The sequence below is a fragment of the Macrobrachium rosenbergii genome, chromosome 48 (assembly GCF_040412425.1).
Source record: "Macrobrachium rosenbergii isolate ZJJX-2024 chromosome 48, ASM4041242v1, whole genome shotgun sequence".
In the NCBI taxonomy this organism is placed as follows: domain Eukaryota; kingdom Metazoa; phylum Arthropoda; class Malacostraca; order Decapoda; family Palaemonidae; genus Macrobrachium; species Macrobrachium rosenbergii.
Genome location: NC_089788.1, coordinates 73,837,828 through 73,861,252, shown reverse-complemented (window position 1 = coordinate 73,861,252; position 23,425 = coordinate 73,837,828). Strand labels below are relative to the sequence as shown.

General features: G+C 38.5%; 1 protein-coding gene and 1 pseudogene across 1 annotated transcript; both read right to left on the bottom strand.

Annotated features, from left to right (window-relative positions):
* Nucleotides 1-973: 973 nt before the first annotated feature.
* LOC136831553 (xylulose kinase-like) lies at nt 974-15,580 on the bottom strand. Its single transcript, XM_067092139.1, is given in 14 exon segments — nt 974-1,157; nt 4,301-4,432; nt 4,598-4,695; nt 5,007-5,180; nt 6,096-6,211; nt 6,688-6,772; nt 6,775-6,831; nt 9,103-9,256; nt 11,667-11,798; nt 12,247-12,348; nt 12,581-12,760; nt 13,265-13,415; nt 13,541-13,623; nt 15,402-15,580. Coding segments are annotated over 14 exon segments (1,617 nt in total). The 5' UTR covers nt 15,483-15,580; the 3' UTR covers nt 974-1,085.
* Nucleotides 15,581-16,731: 1,151 nt separating this feature from the next.
* On the bottom strand, nt 16,732-18,143 carry LOC136831137 (heat shock cognate 71 kDa protein-like; annotated as a pseudogene).
* Nucleotides 18,144-23,425: the final 5,282 nt, after the last annotated feature.

Sequence of the window (23,425 nt, the reverse complement as noted above, 5' to 3'; positions counted from 1 at the left end):
ATGGCCCTTTTACGAAACAAAACCTAGTCAAAAACATGTCTTGATTTCTGGCCTAGTAAATATCCCTAAATTAATGACCCTGAATTACAGTCAAGCTGCAAGAAATGGAAGAGAATATCTGGAATTGTTAAAAAGACCCAACTGGCGTTCGGGCATTCTGTCGAAACGGTAATGGGGCTCGTAGAAAATTACCCAAAAGCTAGATGTATTTTTTCACTAACCAGTGAAAACACATCTAACAACATCCTCTTGGTCCAACCGTCTGCCTAGTAAGTATGCAGCCGCACACAGGAAGCATACGCACAAAACAACAAATAAATGGTTCATAGTCAGTCTATCTGTCAAGTTCCTAAACTCTGGATAAGCAAAATAGCTGGAATGCTATGTAAAGGGAATGTTGGATATGTTAACTGACGAGGTATTTTCCTTCTAGCTAAATGCAAAAAATGCAGCAGATAAACAATGCAGAATAAATGTTAGTATTTTAAGAAGATTAAAGTAACAGATTCAGTTTTGACCAGCAAATATTGACTAGCTACCTATGAATACAACAGGCAACATTTCATGTTTTAGAAGCAAAAAATAAAAGTGCATTTCAGTTAGGAAAGCATTTGAACTGGGTTCACGAGAAGTGAATTCTTCATCATGACATGAAAATAATCTCTCGGTAACTAACTACACGATCAACATAATATACATCTATCAGAAAATTTTCCCCACTAATGCATTGTAAAAGTGGAATGCTGCTTTTGAAGAATATAAAAAATATTTTAAACTACATTAAATATTTCGTGTTACAGTATAAGAATCTGTGATTCTTTATGATAATCTCATGCTTTTTATAAATTAACAACCATCTATTAAAGATATCTGGAAAAAGTAAAGCTGCTTGCCTCATAAAGAACTTGGCTTTTCAAGAATATAAAAATAATCTTAAAACATTAAATAGCTTTACAAAAAAACACAACCAATATTTCAATTTATAAGAATCTCTGATTCTTTATATTAACAACCATCTATTAAAGATATCTGGAAAAAGTACTAAAGCTGCTTGCCTCATAATACATTTTAGAAACGAAAAGACCTTAGTCAGTCTTTTTGGATGCCAACAGTGAGGTTTCTAATTCATGAAAACGTTCCACCATGGCTGTGTACACCTGGAAATAACCAAGTACAATTAAAAATACATTCAGACAGACGTTCTCTTAAAAGAAATTCATTCACAATGCTTAATTCCCCCTCACCTGTGAAGGCTTGTTCAATTTCTACCACACCATAATGGAAACCTTGTCAAACATGACTGAAAACTTGACAAGAACTTGTCACATTTTGTATATGAAAACTACACCCTTAACAGTCTTTCCTAACATACACGCAGGTTCAGTTGCCATATACTCTTTAAGTACTGAAGATATTTTAACACTGTAAGCCCAAGTTGTGAGAAAAAAGCTTCATCCTAACACAAGCATCTGCACTCAGTTGGAGAAGGAATAAGGAGGGAGGACATGGTGTGTCAAGTAATAGCTTTTGTGGATAATTTTTTTTTTTTCATACAAACTCAATACCCATATGTACCACGATTCTTATCTCCATCACAAGACATAGTACTTAGCATCTCCAAGGACTGTGTCTCTCAACAGTGCCCACTGTAACCACCTGTAGGGGCACACACAATCCACTATCCATGTAAAAACAATGGGTATAAAACGTAAAAAAAAATTTCAGGTGAACCATGCCTGAAATAACTTCCTATGATCTGGATAGAAGATAGCATAATCATCCTCAAGCCCCTAGAGGCATACAGTTTCCTCAGCATCCACCTAAGAAGTCTAGGAGGGTAAAATGTACAGATGATGAGAAAAAATAAAAAAAGTAACACTGAGTAACTACCAAGCTGCTATTAGAGACTTGTCCTGTATTTAAAATTTTCCATGTCAAAGAGCCATGCACATCATGGAGTCCTAAGACCAACTCTACCATAAACCCTGATTTCTTGCAATAATTATCAGCCAACAAATGTCCTCTTTCCTTGAAAGCTACTAGCCCCTCTGCCAGATAAACTTCCCAGTTTGCACACAAGTTCTAGAATGAGTGTTGCCCTAGGTCTAACAACATATGACTTTTGATGAGCTGTCAACAACTGCACTCAGATTTTCATGCTAGTTGCCAACTGGCCACATTTGGAGACTTAGGGAGGTGTTTTAACTTGCACATGATGATGCACTGTTACTTATTCCATAACGTCATGGACCTCATCACCCGATGTCACCAATGCCATATATCTTGATCTGGATCAGGGTACATCCACAACAACCCAACCTCCAAGAAAAAACGAAAAAGACCCTACAGTACTGTTCTGTCTACTAGCTTTAGAAGGGAGTCCAGAGCATGCTCACTACTCAAAGCAGTTGCAAAAAGCAACATATTCTGAAGACCCAAGGTGTATGATTTGGGACTGACACCATTCAGCTGAAAGCAATGCTCAAACTGCTGGAGCAAAGGTCATAACCCCTTGCCCTGATGAGGGAAATAATTCTGCTTCCATGTTGATGACCACTTCCTTATTACTGACCCCTTTGCTACTTTCTTGCAGGCTTCATTCTGTTTACCGGTAATTCTGACATCATCACATCTCTCTCTCTCACACCAACCCCTTCATCTTTTTCTCCAAAGGTTATAATCACAATCAAAATAGATACTTGCCGTCAGAGATGCCAAGGACTTGTAAATTTGTAGTACCATCACAAAATTTAGCGCAGCAGTCAAACCTAGACAATTTCCTTTCAATATCTGATTCCTCATGGATCGTTGTGCCAACTCCGCTTACTCTATCCTTAAGGTATATATTTTTAAGAGCCTCATCATCTGGTAGCTAATGGTGATCAATCCAAACATCCTGCTGCTTCCAGTACCAAGAATAGGATTTACAAAACCAGAAAAACAATACAGCAAACTTTAAAAGTGTGACTTGCTGTGAAAAGGTAAAGAAAATTGAAGGCTTGGGACCAAAAACTGCTTGCTTGAGACTGCTATAGACATGCAAACTCTGAGGACGATAGTTTGTACTACACCTAATGATGGGTTTAGAGAGAACACACGTTAATGATTACGCTTCTTCAACCTGCGAGAGAAAAGATGGTGTGTGTCTGGGACACTAAAGAATATGGATATGGGCATGACTAATGGGGTTGTGATGAAATAATCAGTACTCTATGATAATAAAATCTGAAAAATACATTAAATAAACAAATAGACACACCTTTACATGTACAATACACTTTTGAATAAATTATGACTTTTCAATATTAATGTGGTAAAGGATATGACAACCTACAAAATAAATACAATATGTAAAAGCCTTGCAATCAGTAAACTGGTAATATAAAAATTATCAATTTTTTTTAAACCTTGCAGCTCCCTATAAAAGCTAACTTTAGTTAAAGAACAGTTTTCTATCCAAATTTGATTACAAGTTTTTATTGAATAAATATTTTACCAGTATAAAGCTAAATTTTTATTTCAAAATGCTGAATGCACTTCTGATTTACAATACAGTCTTTGCCTTTACTACTGGTCATGATGAAATGCAACCAATCCTACAAGCAGCGGACTGACAAAGAAATGCTCAGTCAGCCAGGCTATGTAGGTAAAAAGAGCACACTACAATGCAATCAGCCACATGCTGAGGGTGCTCATATTTATATATATTAGGAAGGTCAACTGATATCTAAATTCAAAGGGTTTATTACTATACACATGAAGAAATCAGCCTTCAGATACAAATCTGATTATATAAGAACACCTCAACTAAACAGACTTCTGTACTCATCAGTTCAGTCCCATTATCATTATTTTTTCCTAAGCTACCATTTTAGATGTGATCCATTTTTAAATAAACCTCTAAATTGAATGTAAAGCGCAAAGAACCATTTTAGATGCAATCCATTTTTAAATAAACCTCTACCTTGAATGTTCAGTACAAAGTATATGTTAATTTAGATTCGGAAGTACTACCTGGAATTGCTGTCAGCTGTAATGTATCTTAGCAACTATTCACATGCAAGCTGTGATATAGAATTTTTGTTCCTTAAACTTTGTTCAGAAAGAAAGTCCCCTAAGCATGTTTGACTGAGTTACTACTGTACGTGCTTCAATATAAATGAGTGACTTAATGTACTTAATTGCTGTATTTTGGGGAAAGAGGAGTGGTTTAAAGTCAAAACTACAGATCCATTCTTAAGCAATGTCAGGTACTCATAAAAAGTAAACAGTAAGTGGAAAAACTTCGCATTCCACTAACCTTATCTGCATCACTGTTTGGCTTGCAGGCTAGTTTGAATTCCGGTCCTTTAATCACCTGCTCGTACTGACCTCCAAGAAGTCCGTGTTTGGCTCTATAAGCACAGCCAAGGCAGGCTGAATTGGCTATTTCCTGAAACACGAGGAATGCATGTATTGGTGGAAAAGATTTATCCTCTATGTGAGAAAACATCGCCTAATGACTGAACAGACTAATCCATTTCTTGAGGAAAAGTTAACAAAACATATGATTACTGATGCACCTTAAATGATAATGGGTAATCTTCTAATAACATACCATTGTGTACACAGGTGTGTTGAAGACATCTGCCAAGACCTGCAAGAGGCTCTTGTTATTGGAAGCTCCTCCTGTAGCCAAAACCCGAGAGCCGCTACCTGCAATACCATTTAAAATTCTTATTACAGTTAATGTTTGGTACAGAATTTCTTTTGGTTTATGAATATTATGATTATGGCACTGATGTAATTTGTAAAATTACTTCCTTTCTTATCTACAGAAAGATTGAAAATTTCTTGAAGTTTAAAGGCCTTTTATTACATACTCCTGTAATTACACAAATTTTAAATTTCAAATTTACTTAAAATGCCAAATTATACAGTAATGAAGTAATAATTCTCATATATTTGACGGGAAAGCTTCTAAATGGTGCTCAGTGCTAATCCACATGTAGTTATTAATAATTCACCTGTGTTGTAGCCCAGGTTCTCTGCATGAACACGCTTGGCCACAAACTGCCCCTCAACCAATGCCCGAACTTCTACTTCTCGACTTGTGTAACGAGAGACTGCTTCATCTGCCTTATTGAATCGAAAGATCCCTTCCAACTCAGGAGTAATCTCTGGCTTGTGGTAATACATACCTATAAAAGAAATTCAACTTGTAAATTTAAACACAATTTAAATTATTACATAGAACAATGATCAGAACAATGCAGTAGCAGAAAAAAGAAATTCTAAACAATCATTTGTTTAACCAATAACTCACCTCTCCTACATAGCCCACAATCATGGTCTTTGAATGTCCCAGACCCTGCTATCCTTTGTTAAACAGTGGGTAAAAGCCTCACTTCTTGTGTCTGCAGCAATTTTAGCAGGGAAGCAGACTTGCCAAACTCTTCATTTACTACAGGATTCCTAAAAGCTCTTTACCCTCTTTCATTATCTCTTTCACTCACTTTATCCTTTCACCTTATTTTTCCATTTAGTTGATCAATTATTGGATTCTATGCTTAACAGTAGGTTAATTTTTTGCTGGTGTCAATGTCCCATGTTGCTGGCTTCTCATTTTCCAGTCCAGTCCCTTTGTAGTATTTCCTGAAATAACAGTTCTCTAGCAACAGCCAGTGTTAGCTGCAGTACAATATTTGCTTTCTGGTTTTCTTATGTATTTTAAGATTTTTGGTGCTGGTACATTAGGGCTGACTTTTCAACAGTTGTGAAGTTCCCATCTGAGGTACTTAAGGCTTCTTGTATAGGCTATATGTATTTGAGATTGGTTAAAGCTTCATTGCCAACAAAGTTTTGAGTTTATCTCACCTATTCTGTAATTCTCCAATTGTCTGGTATTTCTTCCTAACTCTGGGGCTTTTCTTATTTAAACACTGATGACCAGGTGTCACTAACCCTCAGTAGGTGTACTATCATATCATCCATTTTTGTATTTTTTGGCTTCAATTACAATTTTGAAACTAACATACATGGAAATTCAACAAGCAATAACAATGTAAAATATAGATGTATATGCTCAAAATATCTCTTTTCTAAAGATACACTACCTATGTTGCCGAAATTTCCCCGTTGGGTCATATCTAACAGCTGGTTGAAGATGTCCCACGAACCATCTGCATTTTCATCTCTTATTTTTTCTCTTGTTAGTGATCCATTCTTGAAGCTGTAAAAGCAATCAAATAATGATAAGAATTAACAGTGCTTAGGGTCCTTAGACCTAACAATTAACACACAACAGATACAAAGATGTTTGAACTTTTAAAAAACAGTAAAATTTCAAACACTTTATATTCAAATAATTATTAAAAAATGAAAAATAACATCTTTGCATGGTAAATGTATAAAGGGTAACGCACAAGTAAAAACAAAAGATAAACATATACTGTATTTCTATAAAAACCGATATGTTAAAAGTAAAATTGCACATAAAAACCTACAATACACACTTCTGAGATTACTATAAAACTAACTTGCATATGATGGTTGTGAATCTAACCCAGAAATAAGTCAGGGCCTATCTGTATTAAAAATTCTCTCAAGTAACAGTAGAACTTGACATGAATTTTATTTGCTTACTACAGCACTTTATATTTAGAGCTAGCTGCCACATTCTGACAATTAAAACAAATTAAAACCCACCACAAGAGAGCCATGTAAGCCTTGCTGTTAACTGGATTCACAAAGACGTGCCCCTCTAGTTTTGGCGTTGGGGTGTCGAGCCACAAAACACTGTGTCACTAGTGCCCAGGCTAACAGCAACATCACCCCTCTCCAAACACATACCTGGGGAACAAATACATCCCAAAACATTAATCTTTCAACCAATTAACAATATTTTATAATTACACAGGTCAGACGACCTAGAAAAATTTATTGTACCTCATTCTTGACCAAATACAGTACAGTATTACGATAGGGACCTATATCTATTCAATATCTATATAAAATAATCACAAGAAAACAGCATTACAGTATTACAAACTATACTGATAATACATATATATAACTGGTAATACAGAAAAATTATGTCAAACTAACTTAACTACAATACTATGACAACAAGAGCCTTGTTACTATAATTGTTTAATACTTCCTCTCTGGTAGTGTAATAGATATCCCAATCTTGTAACTAACATCATGTCAACAGTTTTGAATGTCAATGATTTAACAGTAACAAAATAATGGCATAAAAACATTGGAGTGGCAGAGTATACAATGATAAGTTCGTTTTTCACCAATGCCAAACTTTAATGACATCAGTGGTTCTATAATGACAACTGCTGTATATTTTTGGTAAGGAAAGTAAGGACAAGTTTCCAGCAGGCAAAATAATTTACTGGCTAAAGCATGAATTATTAATCAACTTTCGAAGTTTTATTTCAATCATGCTTTCTTCTCCATAAGCACTCTGCATTGTCCTGAGAATTCCTCCTTGACCTCTTGGACAAACAGTTTGCATATGTCAAAAAATCACAATTGCACAGCTTGTTTTTCCATGTCTTGAAATTACTGTCAGTGAAAGACATAATTTCCTACAGTTTTCCAAACTTCCTGGACTTCACTTACACTGCAGCTATCATTCCAAACAGTGATACGTGGAAATAAAGAAATCTCATCTAACAATTCTCAATGAAGTTTTATGCAGATAATTCACTACAAATTATTTTAATGGAAACAAAAGTATATTAATGGAAACACCTTTTAGTCTCCTCAAACAACTTCACCAAACAAGAAAAACCACAACCTTAATATTATAAAAAGACTGACAAATATTTCCATCAATCAGCAAATACTGTTGAATCACAAACCATGAAGGAATGGCTAAAGAAATTAAATACTCTTCCAAGTCCTGACGCTGTCTTTCCAGAGTCTAGCATTCATGACCTCCCTAAAAATTTAGTTCAGTTAGATATCAATAAGAGAATGTACAGTCTGCAATAAATGGCCTTGTTTAAAAGAGTAATGTAAACCCTGGTTTTCTTTCACTTTATGTTTGGTATTGATGCTAGCTCACACTGAATTACTAAGCTTCTGGATTTCAATCACATCCCTGTTTCTACCTATGTTTATGCTGAAACCTGATAACTGCACTCTATCATTCCTAATTTAGGATGCTACAGCACCAAATTACTTTAGCATTTACTAGATTTCATGCAATGTATGCATCAAAATATGACTAAGATTCTTTTTTCCTTCGCTATCCATAATTTTTGTTTTACAGCTTAATATTGAATTTCAAATGTTTGTTCAACATTATTTTTCAGCTCACTCTTGAATTTCAAATGCTTGTTCAATATTAGATTGTTTACAGGATTTTTATTACAGCAGTAAACTGATGTACTATATTTCATAATAGATTTCTTGAATGCCTGCTATATTCTATAGACAATGTGTTAAATCTAACTCGCAATGGGTTCTTGAATGTCTGATTCAGAAATATACAATATTTAAAAGGTTCTAATAAAAACTGAATAAAATCCTTTAAAATCTTAACAATGAGTAACATTGTATAGCAGTTTGAAAAAGAAAAAGAACACTACAATCTACAATCAATATACAGTACAAGATACAATTCAAGTTACTTCCCAAAAAACTGGTAAATCAATTAATAATAAATATCCACAAGAACATTTTCATATGGTTATGAAGAAGTGGTTAACTTAAAGTACCTAAACAGTTGATTACAAGAAACTCTATAATCTCAGATATTCTACAAATTCAGGTCAGCCCTTTTAAAGTTACAGATTTAACTCAAGAATGGTTTCATTAAACTACATAACAATTATCTAATAATATACAGAAATCTTACTTTCCTGCATGCTACTTGGCATCATTTAAGCTTTGTCACTGTCCTGAGTGGGACAATGAACAGCAGCTAAACAAAAAAACTTGACCTCTCTCAACATGAAAACCTTAAAAAACAGAAAAAAGGGAAAAAAAATTATCACTTAAGCTGTAAAGAAATTCTATATTAAATAATACACCTTCACTCCTTATGCTTTTTTTAGTTTACTGATATTAGTTAACCATAAAAAACACGCAAATTTATCTTACCAGCTAAGGATGCAGGATTATCCCCAGTGAAGGCTACCACAGCACAGTCCGGATTAAAACTATACCGATCGACAAAGTATGAGGCAATTGTACCAAGCTTCTCACAAGCAGGAACAGGCTGGCCGAGTTTCTCTGCAAGATCAGGGGCACATGCCTGCAATATCAATGACTCATAAATACTACAGGTTTAGACCTCAGAACTTATCACTCAAGTCTGAATTATATCTAAAGAAAGACCAAGAGATGTGTTCTAAATATTTTCAAGACAAAAAATTATTACAAGTGAAAGTATGCTGGATTTCTAAAACAGCATCATTCATCCAATGGACTTCAAACTCTTGAAATACAAAAACAATATAGCACGGATCCAGATACAAGATAAATCTGAATACTGTGCCTTCTAGGACCTGTCACTAGAGCAAGATACATCGCAAAATCAACCCCGCCAAGGCAGCCCAGAATAGATGCTATCTAGCCTTGCCTACGCACGGTACCATATTCTGGGAGCAGAAGTTAGACAGTAGTGAGTGTGTATGTGTGTGTGTGTGTCACAGAGATGAGATAGTCTAGTCAAAGCCATGTATGTGTTCAATGTTGTGCTATCACATAAGGTCCTGTCCCCACACTAACTAATAATGTCCTAAATAGTGTATTTGTTTTTTGTTGAATAAGCATCATCAGACATGCAGATCATTTTCAGTTGCCTATGATTATGTATTCACTCTAAATTGTATATCCTGTGATCTCTAATCATCTTATACATCTGTCATTACAATGAAAATTAATCAAATGTATTGTTTGTGTATCACAGCACAGCATGCATATCTTGTTCCTGCAGTATAAAATCACATGTGCCTGCTCTGTTATTAATGTTATTCAAAAATACTTCAATGAAACCACTGGTTTTGCCTACTGATTTTCCATGGTACTACACTACCTTTGACTTTGAATGTTTATAAGAAGTGTTGTGTAGTAGTGTGCCCATACAAAAAAAAAATTAAGAAAAGGCACTGGAATTCAGCTTGCTGTGGCCCAAATGCTAAAAATGTGGTGTAAGTTTCACGCTAGTTGGTCAGTCATATGTTTGAGCACACAATAGATCAAGAAGCAGACTGACAAAAAGAATGCAGGCCAATTGCTGAAGTACTCACTGGTGTTGCAAAGCAAAAAGTCTTACATAATAGCCACACATTAAACTGGACGAGGAGCATAATGGTTTAAATAGCAACACTGCAAAAGGGTCACTATCCCTGACAGTGGCTTCAAAATTTACCTAATGCTTTGACAATATCAACTGTTCAGCTGGATGGTTCTGAAAGTTCCGTGGGAGCGTGACATCCTGAACAAAATGATAGCTGAAAAAGCCACTGATGCATCAACGTAGGAAACAGATTTTTCAATCACCCTTCCTTTCAGAAATTTAAGTAACATACAAGCGTGAAGCAGGGTAGGCTAGGAGTTTCTGAGTTTTGCAGGTGCCAACTGGTCAGACCACTTCAATCCCAAATTGTTAGTTCTCAGACCACTTCAATCACACATTGTCAGTTCTCAGGTCACTTCAATCCCACAATGTCAGTTTTCCTACACATTTTTAAGACCTGAAGAATACCATAAACATGCTGCTACTATGGTACACTCTAGTTCTTCTCAAGAAGAAAAGCTGATGAATTCCGCGATTGCATGCTACGTACTTGACGTTCATTCTGTGAACTCCAACATCACCAGGAGGTAATTCTTAATGATGTTGAAGGGAAGGCCGATGGATGAGTGTACATCCCATCTGCCAGAGTTGATATCCATGGATAGTTGCATTCTCTATTTGTTCCATCTCCAATTAGACGTGTTCAACTGGGCTGCTTCAAGAAAGTCTTTAATAACATAATACTGTACTCAGGACTGCACGAAGGCGATTTCCAGATGTCAATATCATGTAAGATTTCATCACACTGACTTTTATCATAATGTACCCTTTCAGTCCTTGAAGAAAGACAAAGATGACCCTGCTCAGTATGGTGGAAAGAGGACATTGTACATTAAGTCCAGGCCTACATAATATGGGAAGAAAAACTTACTGAACTGGGAAACCCCTTCACCAACTCCTTACTGAAGATATGCATCATAGAGTAATAGGTGGAATAAGAAAGTGTACTAAAAATGCTTTTTTTTTTTTTTTAAAAGTTTTGTTAGCAGTGACAAGAAAAAGCACATACAGTATTCATCCTAGTCTGTAAATAAAAACTTTAATTGTTTACATACTTTTTCATTAAAGGGCAACCTAAACTTCTGAGTCTGTAATATTGATCATCACCAGTAAAAACTAGTTACACAAAGTAAGCCTGCAAAATTTCAATAGTGAGGCTGGTATGAAGGGTTTATTTGAAAATAACAAACAAGTAAAAAGAAAAATGAAGTTCCATTGGTACAAACTTGGGAATACTGATATAATACTAATGACAAAAAAATTCCCACATATTACAAAAGGTCAGTATTTGTCAAAATACTGCTAAGATTACAGTATTTGTATTGTACTGTAGATACTGTACTTTTTAATATGGAATACTTACATCTAAACAAGCTTGGGACCAGGTCTTGGTATTTATATCCAAAAGATTCATTCCGGATCCATCAGCGTAATCAATTGGCGCATATTTCCCGAGGAAGATCGAGCACGCAAAGCTGCTGACTAAGGAAATTCTCTGAAATAAACGAATTAAAAATAATAAATACATCCAATTGTTTCTTCATAGAAAGCTCATACATATCATGCCTTTTTTGGCAAAGTGCTGAATATGCATTTTAAAAAATTTTTTTAGTTATCTGCATCCATGGTGATTTTATCATTGACTTCCTGCTTCAGCTAAGCTTCAAGTGTGTTTCTCTCACCATACATCCTGGATGGTGAGAGAGGCAGACCTAATGCTTTGCTGAAACAAAAAGTTAATGATAAAATAACTGCCAAAGTAGATATACCTTAAAAAATGTTTAAAATGCACGTTTGACACTTTGCCAGAAAGGAGCGATATATCATGAAAAACTAAAGTCTCATGATAAGTTACACGCATACAAAATTCAAGTAATAGAATATGTGAATATTAAAAGCATGAATATCACTAATCATATACAGTGATGTATACCATTACTAACCTCAGTGCAGTTATAGGCCTCTTTCCGTTTCTGGTATATCTTAGCAATCTGGTTTCCTGTGAACCTCTCATATGCCCGTGAGCCGGTGATGTCTGACAGTTTCTGAGTTTTTCGTAAAAATTAAGCAGCATTGGTTTGGAGTCTTGTAGTACTATTTATGAAGTCATTACAGTATTTAAAATAGCAATATAGTGCCATTTTCAAATTTAGTCATAAACATATTTTACTTTTATATTTTCAATTTTGACATAGTATTGGATAATATATGTAACAAATTATCACCTACATTTTTCCTCCATCTTAGAGTAAAAACACAAAACTAACATGAGCATACCTGAGCACCACCAACTTTTTCTTCCAGCTCTCGACACTGAGCAGTGGTGGAGGAGTCCATCCAAATGGGGGAATCTGTAATGCTGAAAGCCATGGCCAACTGGTCGTGAAGAAATCGCTCGGGCTGCAAATCTTCGAGCAGTTTACTAGAACCCTTCCTCCAGTAAACACTACCATGTTGCTGTTGGCATTAACACAAATCCATTGAATGGTTTCCATAACCACTGCCAATACACATTACAACAAAGAATTACCATCAGCACTGCATATTCATAAGTTCACGATCTGTTCAATTTGGTGACCGTACTCCAAATTCAGTTTTCCAAAACACAAGACAGTACAAGACTTAACTCTGCAACTGACAGATACTATTACCTAGGCTTTACACAAAGGCTGTAATGATTATATAACTAAAATTACAACAGAATAACTTAGAGGTTACATGTCAAACAACACAATATTAAAGGTATAAAATTAATGAAATCTTAATGATCGACAATACCCTATATAGTATATCAATATATCAGAGCATCAAAAACAAATCACATGAAAAATAAAATACTGTATATCCAAGAAATAATGAAAATATAGATTATAAATAAAAGAAAAGATGGTCCTAGAGTACATCAAATAAATTATAAAGTAATTTTATCATTATCCTTACTACAAAAATAAAAAACCTCACCTGTCCAGTGCCAGAGAGAGCAGCTATGGATGAGAAATCAGCTCCAGCAACCCGAAGTTTGTCCATAAGCATGTCTAAGGCCTTAACCCACATGATTGAAGGAGCTGTTACAGTCACGTTATCATCTCCAACATTAACGCCACCGTGGGTTCTATGGAAGTTGTTACAGAGAATTTAAAAAACCTGACAATGTATCTTCTACATATTTTACAAAAAATTCATAGTATTTTCCACAATCATAATTAGCAAAACAAAGTCGAGATACATTATTCATACCTGTATTCTGGTAAATCATTGTCAAATTGGACAGCAGCCTCTTGCAAAACCTCAAGACGATCATTCACAACAATTGCTTTCAACTGTAAACACAACAGATACAATGTTAATAAAGCCATTGAACCTAACTTCACTGTCTGAAAAGTTTCACAAGTCTGACAATTAAAAGAAACATTCCACCAGATAAAAAAAAAACATACAAATAAACAATTACCGCACTCAAGTTGATAAAAGAATGACACTGTATTACAAGAAAATTCAAAAATCAACTTCATATGCCCTAACTACTTTAATTTGCATATATGCTGCACAAAGACATTTCACTGTGTAACACTGAAAAGTACAATAAAAAAAAAAATAGCAGGTAAGATGCACCACCCAAGGTTAGGTTACGTTAAGAGATATTCTTATGCATGCAAGCATGCCTCAAGCCAGGTAGGAACTGGCATCCTGGGTCAGGTTAGGATGCATCCTTATAAGTGACACAAAGATTTTCATGCTTTTTGTTGTATCTCTATACTTTTCTCGTCTTTTGCATGTTACCTTTTCTGTTAATGTAAATCTCTCATTTCTGCTTTTTCTCAACCCAAAAACCTTGGCTTCTCCATGTGGTCCCCTCATAACTGTGTGTATTGGGTAAAGGAAACAATAATGTAAGTGGTTCACACAACAATAATGATAAAAAGGCATAAAACACAATTTATATAGTCAAATAAATACATGGTTCATGAGTTTGATGAGAAATTAATTTAACATCTCAGCCACAAATGTTCCCCATTCTTTTAAGGCCTACACTTACATCAAAACATGGTGCTAAGTTCTTCTTTTACCAATAAATGCCAATCTAATTGCTTCTCCAGACAGCCTATTCAGTCAAATGTTTTCTCAAATGCCATAGTTCCATGGTGTTATTTCTTACTTTTTGCATGGTACTTTCCTGTTAACTTCAATATAGACTACCAATGTTGTTCATTGCACAGAATAAAGACAAAATAACAGCTGTCGATTTTAAAAATTCTTTTCATATTTTCCTTCAACAGAACCTAGGCATATATTTTTAGCATGATAATGCAACCCTGTTCAACTTTGTTCCTAAATCATTCCCACACCAGAATGAGTGCATTCCCTTTATGCATATTTTGGTAAGTTTACCAATGATTAAATCTCCTATTAATCTTCTCTTAGCCAACCAAGGTTTTGAGAAAAGCCTAGATCAAACTAGCCTAGCCTTGCCTACTGAGTGAACTATTAGCCTGACAGTAGTGAGTTTCACAACAAAAACGAAATAATCATTTACAAGATAATCTGACAGAATAGACATTAATTATACCGAAGAGTTCCACAATCAGATATCATTTAATAAATATTTTTAACTTAATACAGAAAATCTGCATATAATAAAGTACATATGAGACACTTTGAGAAATTTGTTGGGATAATTGGAGAAAAATACCGTCTTTGTTGCATGCATCCGAAGGGGTTGGTACTAAACACAGTACTGTGAAGCTTTTTTGTAGATTTACCAAGCAGTAATCAATCTAGCTAGGTCTGACTCATATAGATATATAGTAATCTTGCCAAACTTAGGATTTATGTATACATAAATTATCACTGGCTACAAATCACTCCCTGCCACGATAAAGGGCATGCAACTGCCTACGGTAGGGACGCCACATACGGTAAAACCATAACGGAAATTACAGAACACAATAACCACGCTAACTACACAACAATCAACACAAAACCGTCGACTCACAATCACAAATTACGAACAAAACACGATTCCGTCCCTCAAGACACACCTGTCAAAACACCGAAGACGTGCCTTATTTAGTCTTGCATCGACACCTCCCTTACGTACCTGCTGCGTGCTGAAATCGAATCCGAGGTAGTTCTTCGGCTCCTGCGGTGCCATGTTGTTCGGGTCTTCGTTATCTGTCATTGTGAGGCAGCGGCTGATTGACAGGAAACAAGATAAGAGATGTTACCTGTCGCTGACCTTCCAATGACGGGTGGGCCGCTGACACACCTGTTGTCGGGATTGGCTGGTGTAGTGGGCGTTCGTATAACCCCGTTTGATTACGTTGTAAATAAAGTAATGTTTCTCAGTTTTTTCATAATTTATAGTCATCAAAGTACACTCTATATTAGTTATATTTACGTTTTATATAGAATTAATAATATATTTCCTTAATTATTTTATATCTTTATCATATTCATTTCAGAAACTTAAATTTCTAAAATAATTTTTGAGACACTACTTAAATTTAGAGCGTTCTCAGTCAACCCGTAAACTAAAGCTACAAAAACCTGCAATTTAATCCTTGTTCCTCTGTTGACAGGTAATAGAGAGTTGAAATGGATATGATTTACTGTTTACTCCTATTCTTAATGATCTATACTACTCCATTCTTAGTAAATGAATAGAAAAACTTTGAAAATTTACTCAAAAAGCAATTTAGGCTATCATACATGAATAAACAAAAGAAATGTATCCACAGCCCACTTCCCACAGACGAGAACATTAACCTGTAAACATCACCTTCGGATCCATGAACCAATAGATTGTCTCAGAATGTAAACTGCTTTTTATTCTTTCATCTGGTTAAACAGGCAATTTTGCCACAGCTCCTTTGCTTTTAAAGAAACAGACTCAAACATATTATAGTGTCTTCTAGCATTGTTAAATGCTTTAGAAGCAATGGTTTGAATTATGCATGCCAATCGAACACATGAATATGAGTCACTGTCTCATTATAGCATCACTATCGTCTGGTTACCTTCCTGAGGTGTATAAAGCGGTAAGAGAATGTATTCATTTCCGTCATATTCCTTATAAATTATCAACTGCTTCTAGATTAGGCTTTAAAGTAGTAAAACTTCAGAAATCCAGCGACAAAACAAATTGAGACAAAATTTTGCATAAGCAAATCTTAATATACAGTAGTATGTGTGCATCAGGAAGGAAATATTACTTATTGTTATACATATCTAATGGAGCTTCTGCCTGGATGTCATGCGATGAAGTGATTACCTAGATGTAGCCTAACCCATTAGCTTAATATTAAACAGGTCATTCCATTAATTATATGACGCAAAAGAGGTTCAGGAAATTAAAGTACATGGAAGACGGCCGTTGTCGCATTAGTTCATAAATGTTAACTTTTAAACGCAGTTAGTCTATCTCATCACTAACAGGCACCTTCCCACTGCTGGTTGGTTTGCTGATGGCCCCAAAGGGTGGTCCTTGACCCGCCGCCCCTCCGTAGATCTTGATGACAAGGCCCTTTGTCGTTGGTGATGGTAATGTTGCTCGACTTTCTGGAGGACTCGTCGACAGCTGTCACGGTCAGTATCCCGTTGGCGTCGACGTCGAAGGTGACCTCGATCCGGGGAACTCCTCGTGGTGCTGGAGGGATACCCATCAGGTCGAACGTGCCCAGGAGCTTGTTATCTTTGGTCATTGCTCTTTCGCCCTCGTACACCTGGATGGTGACAGTAGGCTGGTTGTTTGATAGGTTGTGAAAATCTGGGAATGTCTGGTAGGGATGGCAGTATTACGCTTGATTAAAGCCGACATAACGCTTCCAGCGGTTTCGATACCCAAGGACAAAGGAACCACGTCAATCAAAAGGAGATCCTTTGACAGTTTCAGACTGATCTCCTCATAGGATGGCTCTTTGAACTGCTGCGCCGTAAGCTACAGCTTCGTCGGGATTAATGGATTTATTGAGCTGTTTCCCGTTGAAGAATTCTTGCAGAAGCTTCTGCACCTTTGGAATATGAGTTGAGCCTCCAACAAGGACAATGTCATCAATACTACTTTTGTCTAACTTGGCAACTACGAGGGCTTTCTCAACCTGTGCTGAGGTACTGCGAAAAAGGTCAGAGCAGTTCCTCAAACATAGCACGAATGATTGTGGTGTAGAAGTCAATGTCTTCGTAAAGAGAATCAATTTCCACATTGGCCTGGGATAAGGATGAAATTCCTGCAAGAAGTGATTCACCAGCTTCCTTGATGGGATCTGACTTCGAGCCATTCATCAGTTCAGCACGCCACCACCCAAATCGAAGATCAGCAGCTCCTTTCCTTGACCAGCTTTCTTGTGGTTCATTGATGATTCGTAGCACATTTAATCCTGCAATGACGCCACCATCTTTGGCAGCCTGTCTCTGGCAGTCATTAAAGTAAGCAGGAACTGTGGTGACTACGTCCGAAACTTTCTTTCCCAACTAGGCTTCTGCTGCCTCCTCCATCTTGGTCAGCACCATGGAGGAAATCACCTCTGGAATGAAGGTCTTGAGTTCTTTGTATTCCACCTACAGCTTTGGCTTACCAGATTCACTGACACCTTAAAAGGTGTCTGATGTCGAATCTCCTTTCAATTAATCTCTTGGCGTCAAAGACAGTGTTAGTTGGGTTCAGGTCAGCTTGAATCTTAGCTGGATCTCCAATGAGTCTCTCTACGTCACTGAAGGCCACATAGGAGGGCGTGGTTCCATTTCCCTGGTCATTGGCAATGATCTCCATTTTGACATTCTCAAACACGCCCACGCAAGAGTAGGTGGTTCCCAAGTCAATGCCTACGGCTGGTGTTGACATAGAGCCAGACAATTTCAGCTCGTGTTATCCAAAATTACAGTATATTTGGGATCAAACTGCTCTCCTTCCACGAGAAAAGTCTTATTGCAATATTTTACACAAACAATTTGTGAAGTTTTTACTTTACAGCAAAACACGCTAGCTATCGAGAATGATAGCGCTAACGTTCGCTGTCATGTAGAACTTGAAAAGTTCTTGACCTTCAACGTTCGCTTGCTCCAGTGCTTCTGCCTGTAGTAGTACTAGTAGGCGTTGCTTGCACCGCTTTATACACATGAGCCCGTTTTCTATGGAAGCAGCTCAAACGTTCGAGAGTCACGATCGTTAGAAGCGTAACTTGAAGGTTTTCGAAACCTGATAAAAAACCTTTTGGATTATAATCTTTGATCCCAATTGCCGGCAGAGGTCGGTTATATCAGTAAAATTCTCACACAAACTTCATCACTATGACATGACATGCCCTAAAATACAGGTGTATGGGGATGACAATCTCACAACTTTGGAGCACCAAGCAATACATTTACTCACAGGATTTTTGATGTGGCCCAAAAAGAGTGACAAATCAGGAATATTATTGTTGATGTAATTATGACAATGCTTATTTAAGTCAAAATGGTGACACTGTTATCATTTTTTAACCTGTCTATCTCTTCTGCATATGTGATCTTGTGCAGACTCCACTGTCACAATTAATGTAGCCTAGGCTATAAACTTTGTAATTATTAGTGCCTGATATGTGCATGTGTTTTTACCACTATTATTATTTCTGCTGTCATGTACGTGTTATTATGTTATTGTTATTACTATTATTCAACCCCAGACTTGTGTTTTTTTAGGAGAGGGAATCACTCATTTTCTTTTGTCTGAATGTTAAAGCCCAGTACTTGTGACAGGGATTGCTCCACTATGTTACTCACCCCTTTTGGGCGTCCTGTATTTGTATCTTTCACAGATGCTGCGCCTCTCACAGGGTTTAGGGGGAGGAGGTGTCCAATTAACTAGCCTCTTACGAGGCACAATTCCAATTCCAAACTCACGCTGCAACACCTATGCTCCAGTACGATATGTTTTCCCCAAACGTTCTATAGTCGTCTATAGTTTATTATTCCGCTCTGCTTTGTATAATTCAAAATAAACAGTGCGTGGACGTATAAAAACGAACAAACATACATACATATATAAGTTGTGTCTATATACGACCATTTAAAACATAAATTGTGATATGAGTGAAATGTAATGTAACATAAAAACTTAGGCCAAAGACTAAGCGCTAGAACCTATGAGATCATTTGGCGCTGAAAGGAAATTGAAAGTAAAAGGTTTGAAAGGTGTAACAGGAAGGAAATTTTGCAGTTGCCCCACGAAACATTTGTTAGGAGAGGGTGGGAAGTAAGACGGAAGAAAGAGACTATGAACGGAGGTACAGTAAAAGGAATGAAAGGGGTTGCAGCTAGGGGCCTAAGGAAGAGCTGCAACAAACCTTATCTAATGCCTACATTACATCGTGAGGTGCGCTGAAGGCGCTACCTCCCCCACGGGGGCTTAAAATCGAAGGAAGATATTGAATGAATTATTCCTCTGTAATGTCTTGCATGGATCAAGTTGGCCCTAAGCCACCACGGGATCTTGCTTCTATCATATATATCTCTTATATATCAATCTATCCATCTATCTATTATACATATATATATATATATATATATATATATATATATATATATATATATATATATACTGTATATATCTACCTACCTACATTACCTATCTATTTGATATGTATAAGCCAAAGATTTTACTCTGTCACCTAGAGAGAGAGAGAGAGAGAGAGAGAGAGAGAGAGAGAGATCTATGGACGGGATTAAGAGTTAAGTTAAAGTGACGTGAAGATGATAACGACGTGTCTCTTCGGTTGCTTGTTGTCACTTTTTATGAATGTTGTGATGCGTCAATTGGAAACGATTTTGAAATTTTTCTTGAGAAAGTTTTTTTTTTAATTCTGAAAAACAGAGAGAGAGAAAAATACGAGAGGGAGGTGAATATATAAGCTGAAGGGAGAGTCTGTCGGTACAGACTCCGAGATGGATCTACAATATATATTTGCCTTGTTTGAGCCTAGCAGTAGTAATGTTTGATGCGCTATACTCTTCAGCGGAGCCTCATCGAAATTTCCCCAATTGGGTCCAGGCCTGGAAACCTGTGGAATCAAGAATCTGCTGCTGGACTGGTTATCTCTGTAACACGACACATAAAGGACAACGCTAAGAAACAGGAAATCCAAGATGATGATGATGGGAAACTTCGAGCGTTGCAGGGAGGAGTTTGTCTCGAGAGAGAAGAGAGGAAGAATGTGATCCTGCTGGAATGTCACCTAAACGAAAAGAGCTAGTGATCTAGAACATAATCTTCGAGAAAACAGAAAGGAGCTGGAAAAAGGACAAGAGCCGTTTGCTGGAGAGAGAAAGGCAACTGATGCAGGAGATGGCGACGCAGGAAAATGCAGGAAATATGCTGGAAGACTAGGTCGCCAAAATGAAAGCAGAAAATAAGCAACTGGCTAAGAATGGTGCCGCTGTTCAAGACCTAATCGATGCCCTGAACAACAAAATAATGAGCCTGACTGCCCAGTTGGCCAAAGATCACTTGTCAACTTCGTCAACAAGAGGCAGCAGCTGGAGACGGAATTGCGTGAGATGGAAGAGGAAAGCTGCGGATGACTAAAGGAACCCAAGACCTGGAAGGCGCACTCATCTGTTGCAAGGCTGAGAAGGAAGACCTCCAGCTCCAAGTTGGAAAACTGCAGGAACAAGCTGGGGAGCTGTCGAGAGAAAATGGCTCCATCCAGTGTCAGCAGGATAATTTACCGGAAGAGAAAGACCGCCGACTGAAGGAGATGATGAGGCGGTCCAAGCAGCCTGGACGAGAAGAAGAATGCTTTAGAGTGGGAGCTGCGGAATCTGCAGACGAAGAATGAGACACTGAAACGGGACTTGGACGAAACCAGATGAGGAAGGAGCACCTGGGAAAAGCCAACGACGGACTACGGAAGAAGTTCTCGGTTCTGAATGCTTATGTGTCAGAAAAGAACTCTAAGTAATGGTTAACGCAATGTTAAAATTATCTAAAACCTACGGGATTTTCCTTGAAGACATTTTGGAATCCTTCTGTCTCCGGTTCCTGGAAGTACGAAAGAAATGCCATTTGCGCATGCGCCGAACTCCAAAGTCTCCAGGAATAATCTCCGAGATGCTTCAAATCGCCTTGAAGAAAACATAGAGAGCTGGTGTCATATTTGAAAAGCTGGGTAAGAGAAAACAAAGAGTATAGTGAAGGGACTTGGATACCAGCACAGATCGTTGAAAAGAGAAGATAAAGAAGCTAAAACAGAACTTCCTGAAGAAAACTGCACCAAGACGATGGAAACAGAAATTCAGCAGAGGACGAGAAAACAAGAAGAATGCCCTCCTCAGGATGGAGTCCGAAAGCTTCCCACGCAAGCCCTCCTCTTAGGACGAGGGTGAGGGCCAAAGCCCCCAAGGCTAGGCTGTCCCTCGAGGACACTTTTGAAGGGAAGGGTCCGACCCAGAGGCTGCTTCCTCGGAGGAAGGCAGGTATCCTGCCAGGTTGGGGAAGCGGGCCTGGAGAGGGCCCAAGAACTTCAAGGATGAGGCCCAAAAGCCTCCAAGGCTAGGCTGTTCCTCGAGGACACCCTTGAAGGAAAGGGTCCGACCCAGAGGCTGCTTCCTCGGAGGAGGGCAGGTATCCTGCCAGGCTGGGGAAGCGGGCCTGGAGAGGGCCCAAGAACTTCAAGGATGAGGCCCAAAAGCCTCCAAGGCTAGCTGTCCCTCGAGGACACCCTTGAAGGGAAGGGTCCGACCCAGAGGCTGCTTCCTCGGAGGAAGGCAGGTATCCTGCCAGGCTGGGGAAGCAGGCCTGGAGAGGGCCCAAGAACTTCAAGAATGAGGCCCAAAAGCCTCCAAGGCTAGCCTGTCCCTCGAGGACACCCTTGAAGGGAAGGGTCCGACCCAGAGGCTGCTTCCTCGGAGAAAGGCAGGTATCCTGCCAGGCTGGGGAAGCAGGCCTGGTGAGGGCCCAAGAACTTCAAGGATGAGGTCCAAAAGCCTCCAAGGCTAGGCTGTCCTCGAGGACAGCCTTGAAGGAAGGGTCCGACCCAGAGGCTGCTTCCTCGGAGGAAGGCAGATATCCTGCCAGGCTGGGGAAGCAGGCCTGGAGAGGGTCCAAGAACTTCAAAGATGAGGCCCAAAAGGCTAGCCTGTCCCTCGAGGACAGCCTTGAGGGAAGGGTCCGACCCGTCCTGCTTCAAGGAAGGCAGGTATCCTGCCAGGCTGAAGGGAAGGGTCCCAAGAACTTCCAGGATGGCTGCCTCCAAGGCTAGGCTGTCCTCGAGGACACCCTTGAAGGGAGGGTCCGACCCAGAGGCTCTTCCTCGGAGGAGGCGGGTATCCTGCCAGGCTGGGGAAGCAGGCCTGGTGAGGGCCCAAGAACTTCAAGGATGAGGCCCAAAAGCCTCCAAGGCTAGCCTGTCCTCCAGGACACCCTTGAAGGGAAGGGTTCCACCCAGAGGCTGCTTCCTCGGAGGAAGGCAGGTATCCTGCCAGGCTGGGGAAGCAGACCTGGAGAGGGCAAAAAACTTCAAGGATGAGGCCCAAAGCCTCCAATGCTAGCCTGTCCTCAAGGACACCCTTGAAGGGAAGGGTTCCACCCAGAGGCTGCTTCCTCGGAGGAGGGCAGGTATCCTGCCAGGCTGGGGAAGCAGGCCTGGAGAGGGCCCAAGAACTTCAAGGATGAGGCTCAAAAGCCTCTAATGCTAGCCTGTCCCTCGAGGACACCCTTGAAGGGAAGGGTCCGACCCAGAGGCTGCTTCCTCAGAGGAAGGCAGGTATCCTGCCAGGCTGGGGAAGCGGGCCTGAAGAGGACTCCAAGGGTGATGGCCAAAGGCTCCTTAGGGAAGCCAGTTCTTTGAGGGCTCCCTTGAAGGGGAATATCTTCTCCAGAAGAGGAAGGTAGGATTCCTTGGAAGATCTGATGATAAAATCATTCTAGCTTGATTTCCCACTTATAAAATGCTCTTTATTACTCTATTTCTGTTTTCTATATGATTAAGATTTTTTTATTTTTTATTGTACTCTGCATCACTTAGTTTGTATCAAAATTCTCCCATGCCAAGAATTCATTCAGGGGAAAGTGTATTTCGTATTATTGCCATCAGTCTCTGTGCAAATCCTCGTTCCATTCTCTAAAAAGACCATCCAATTACTATACAA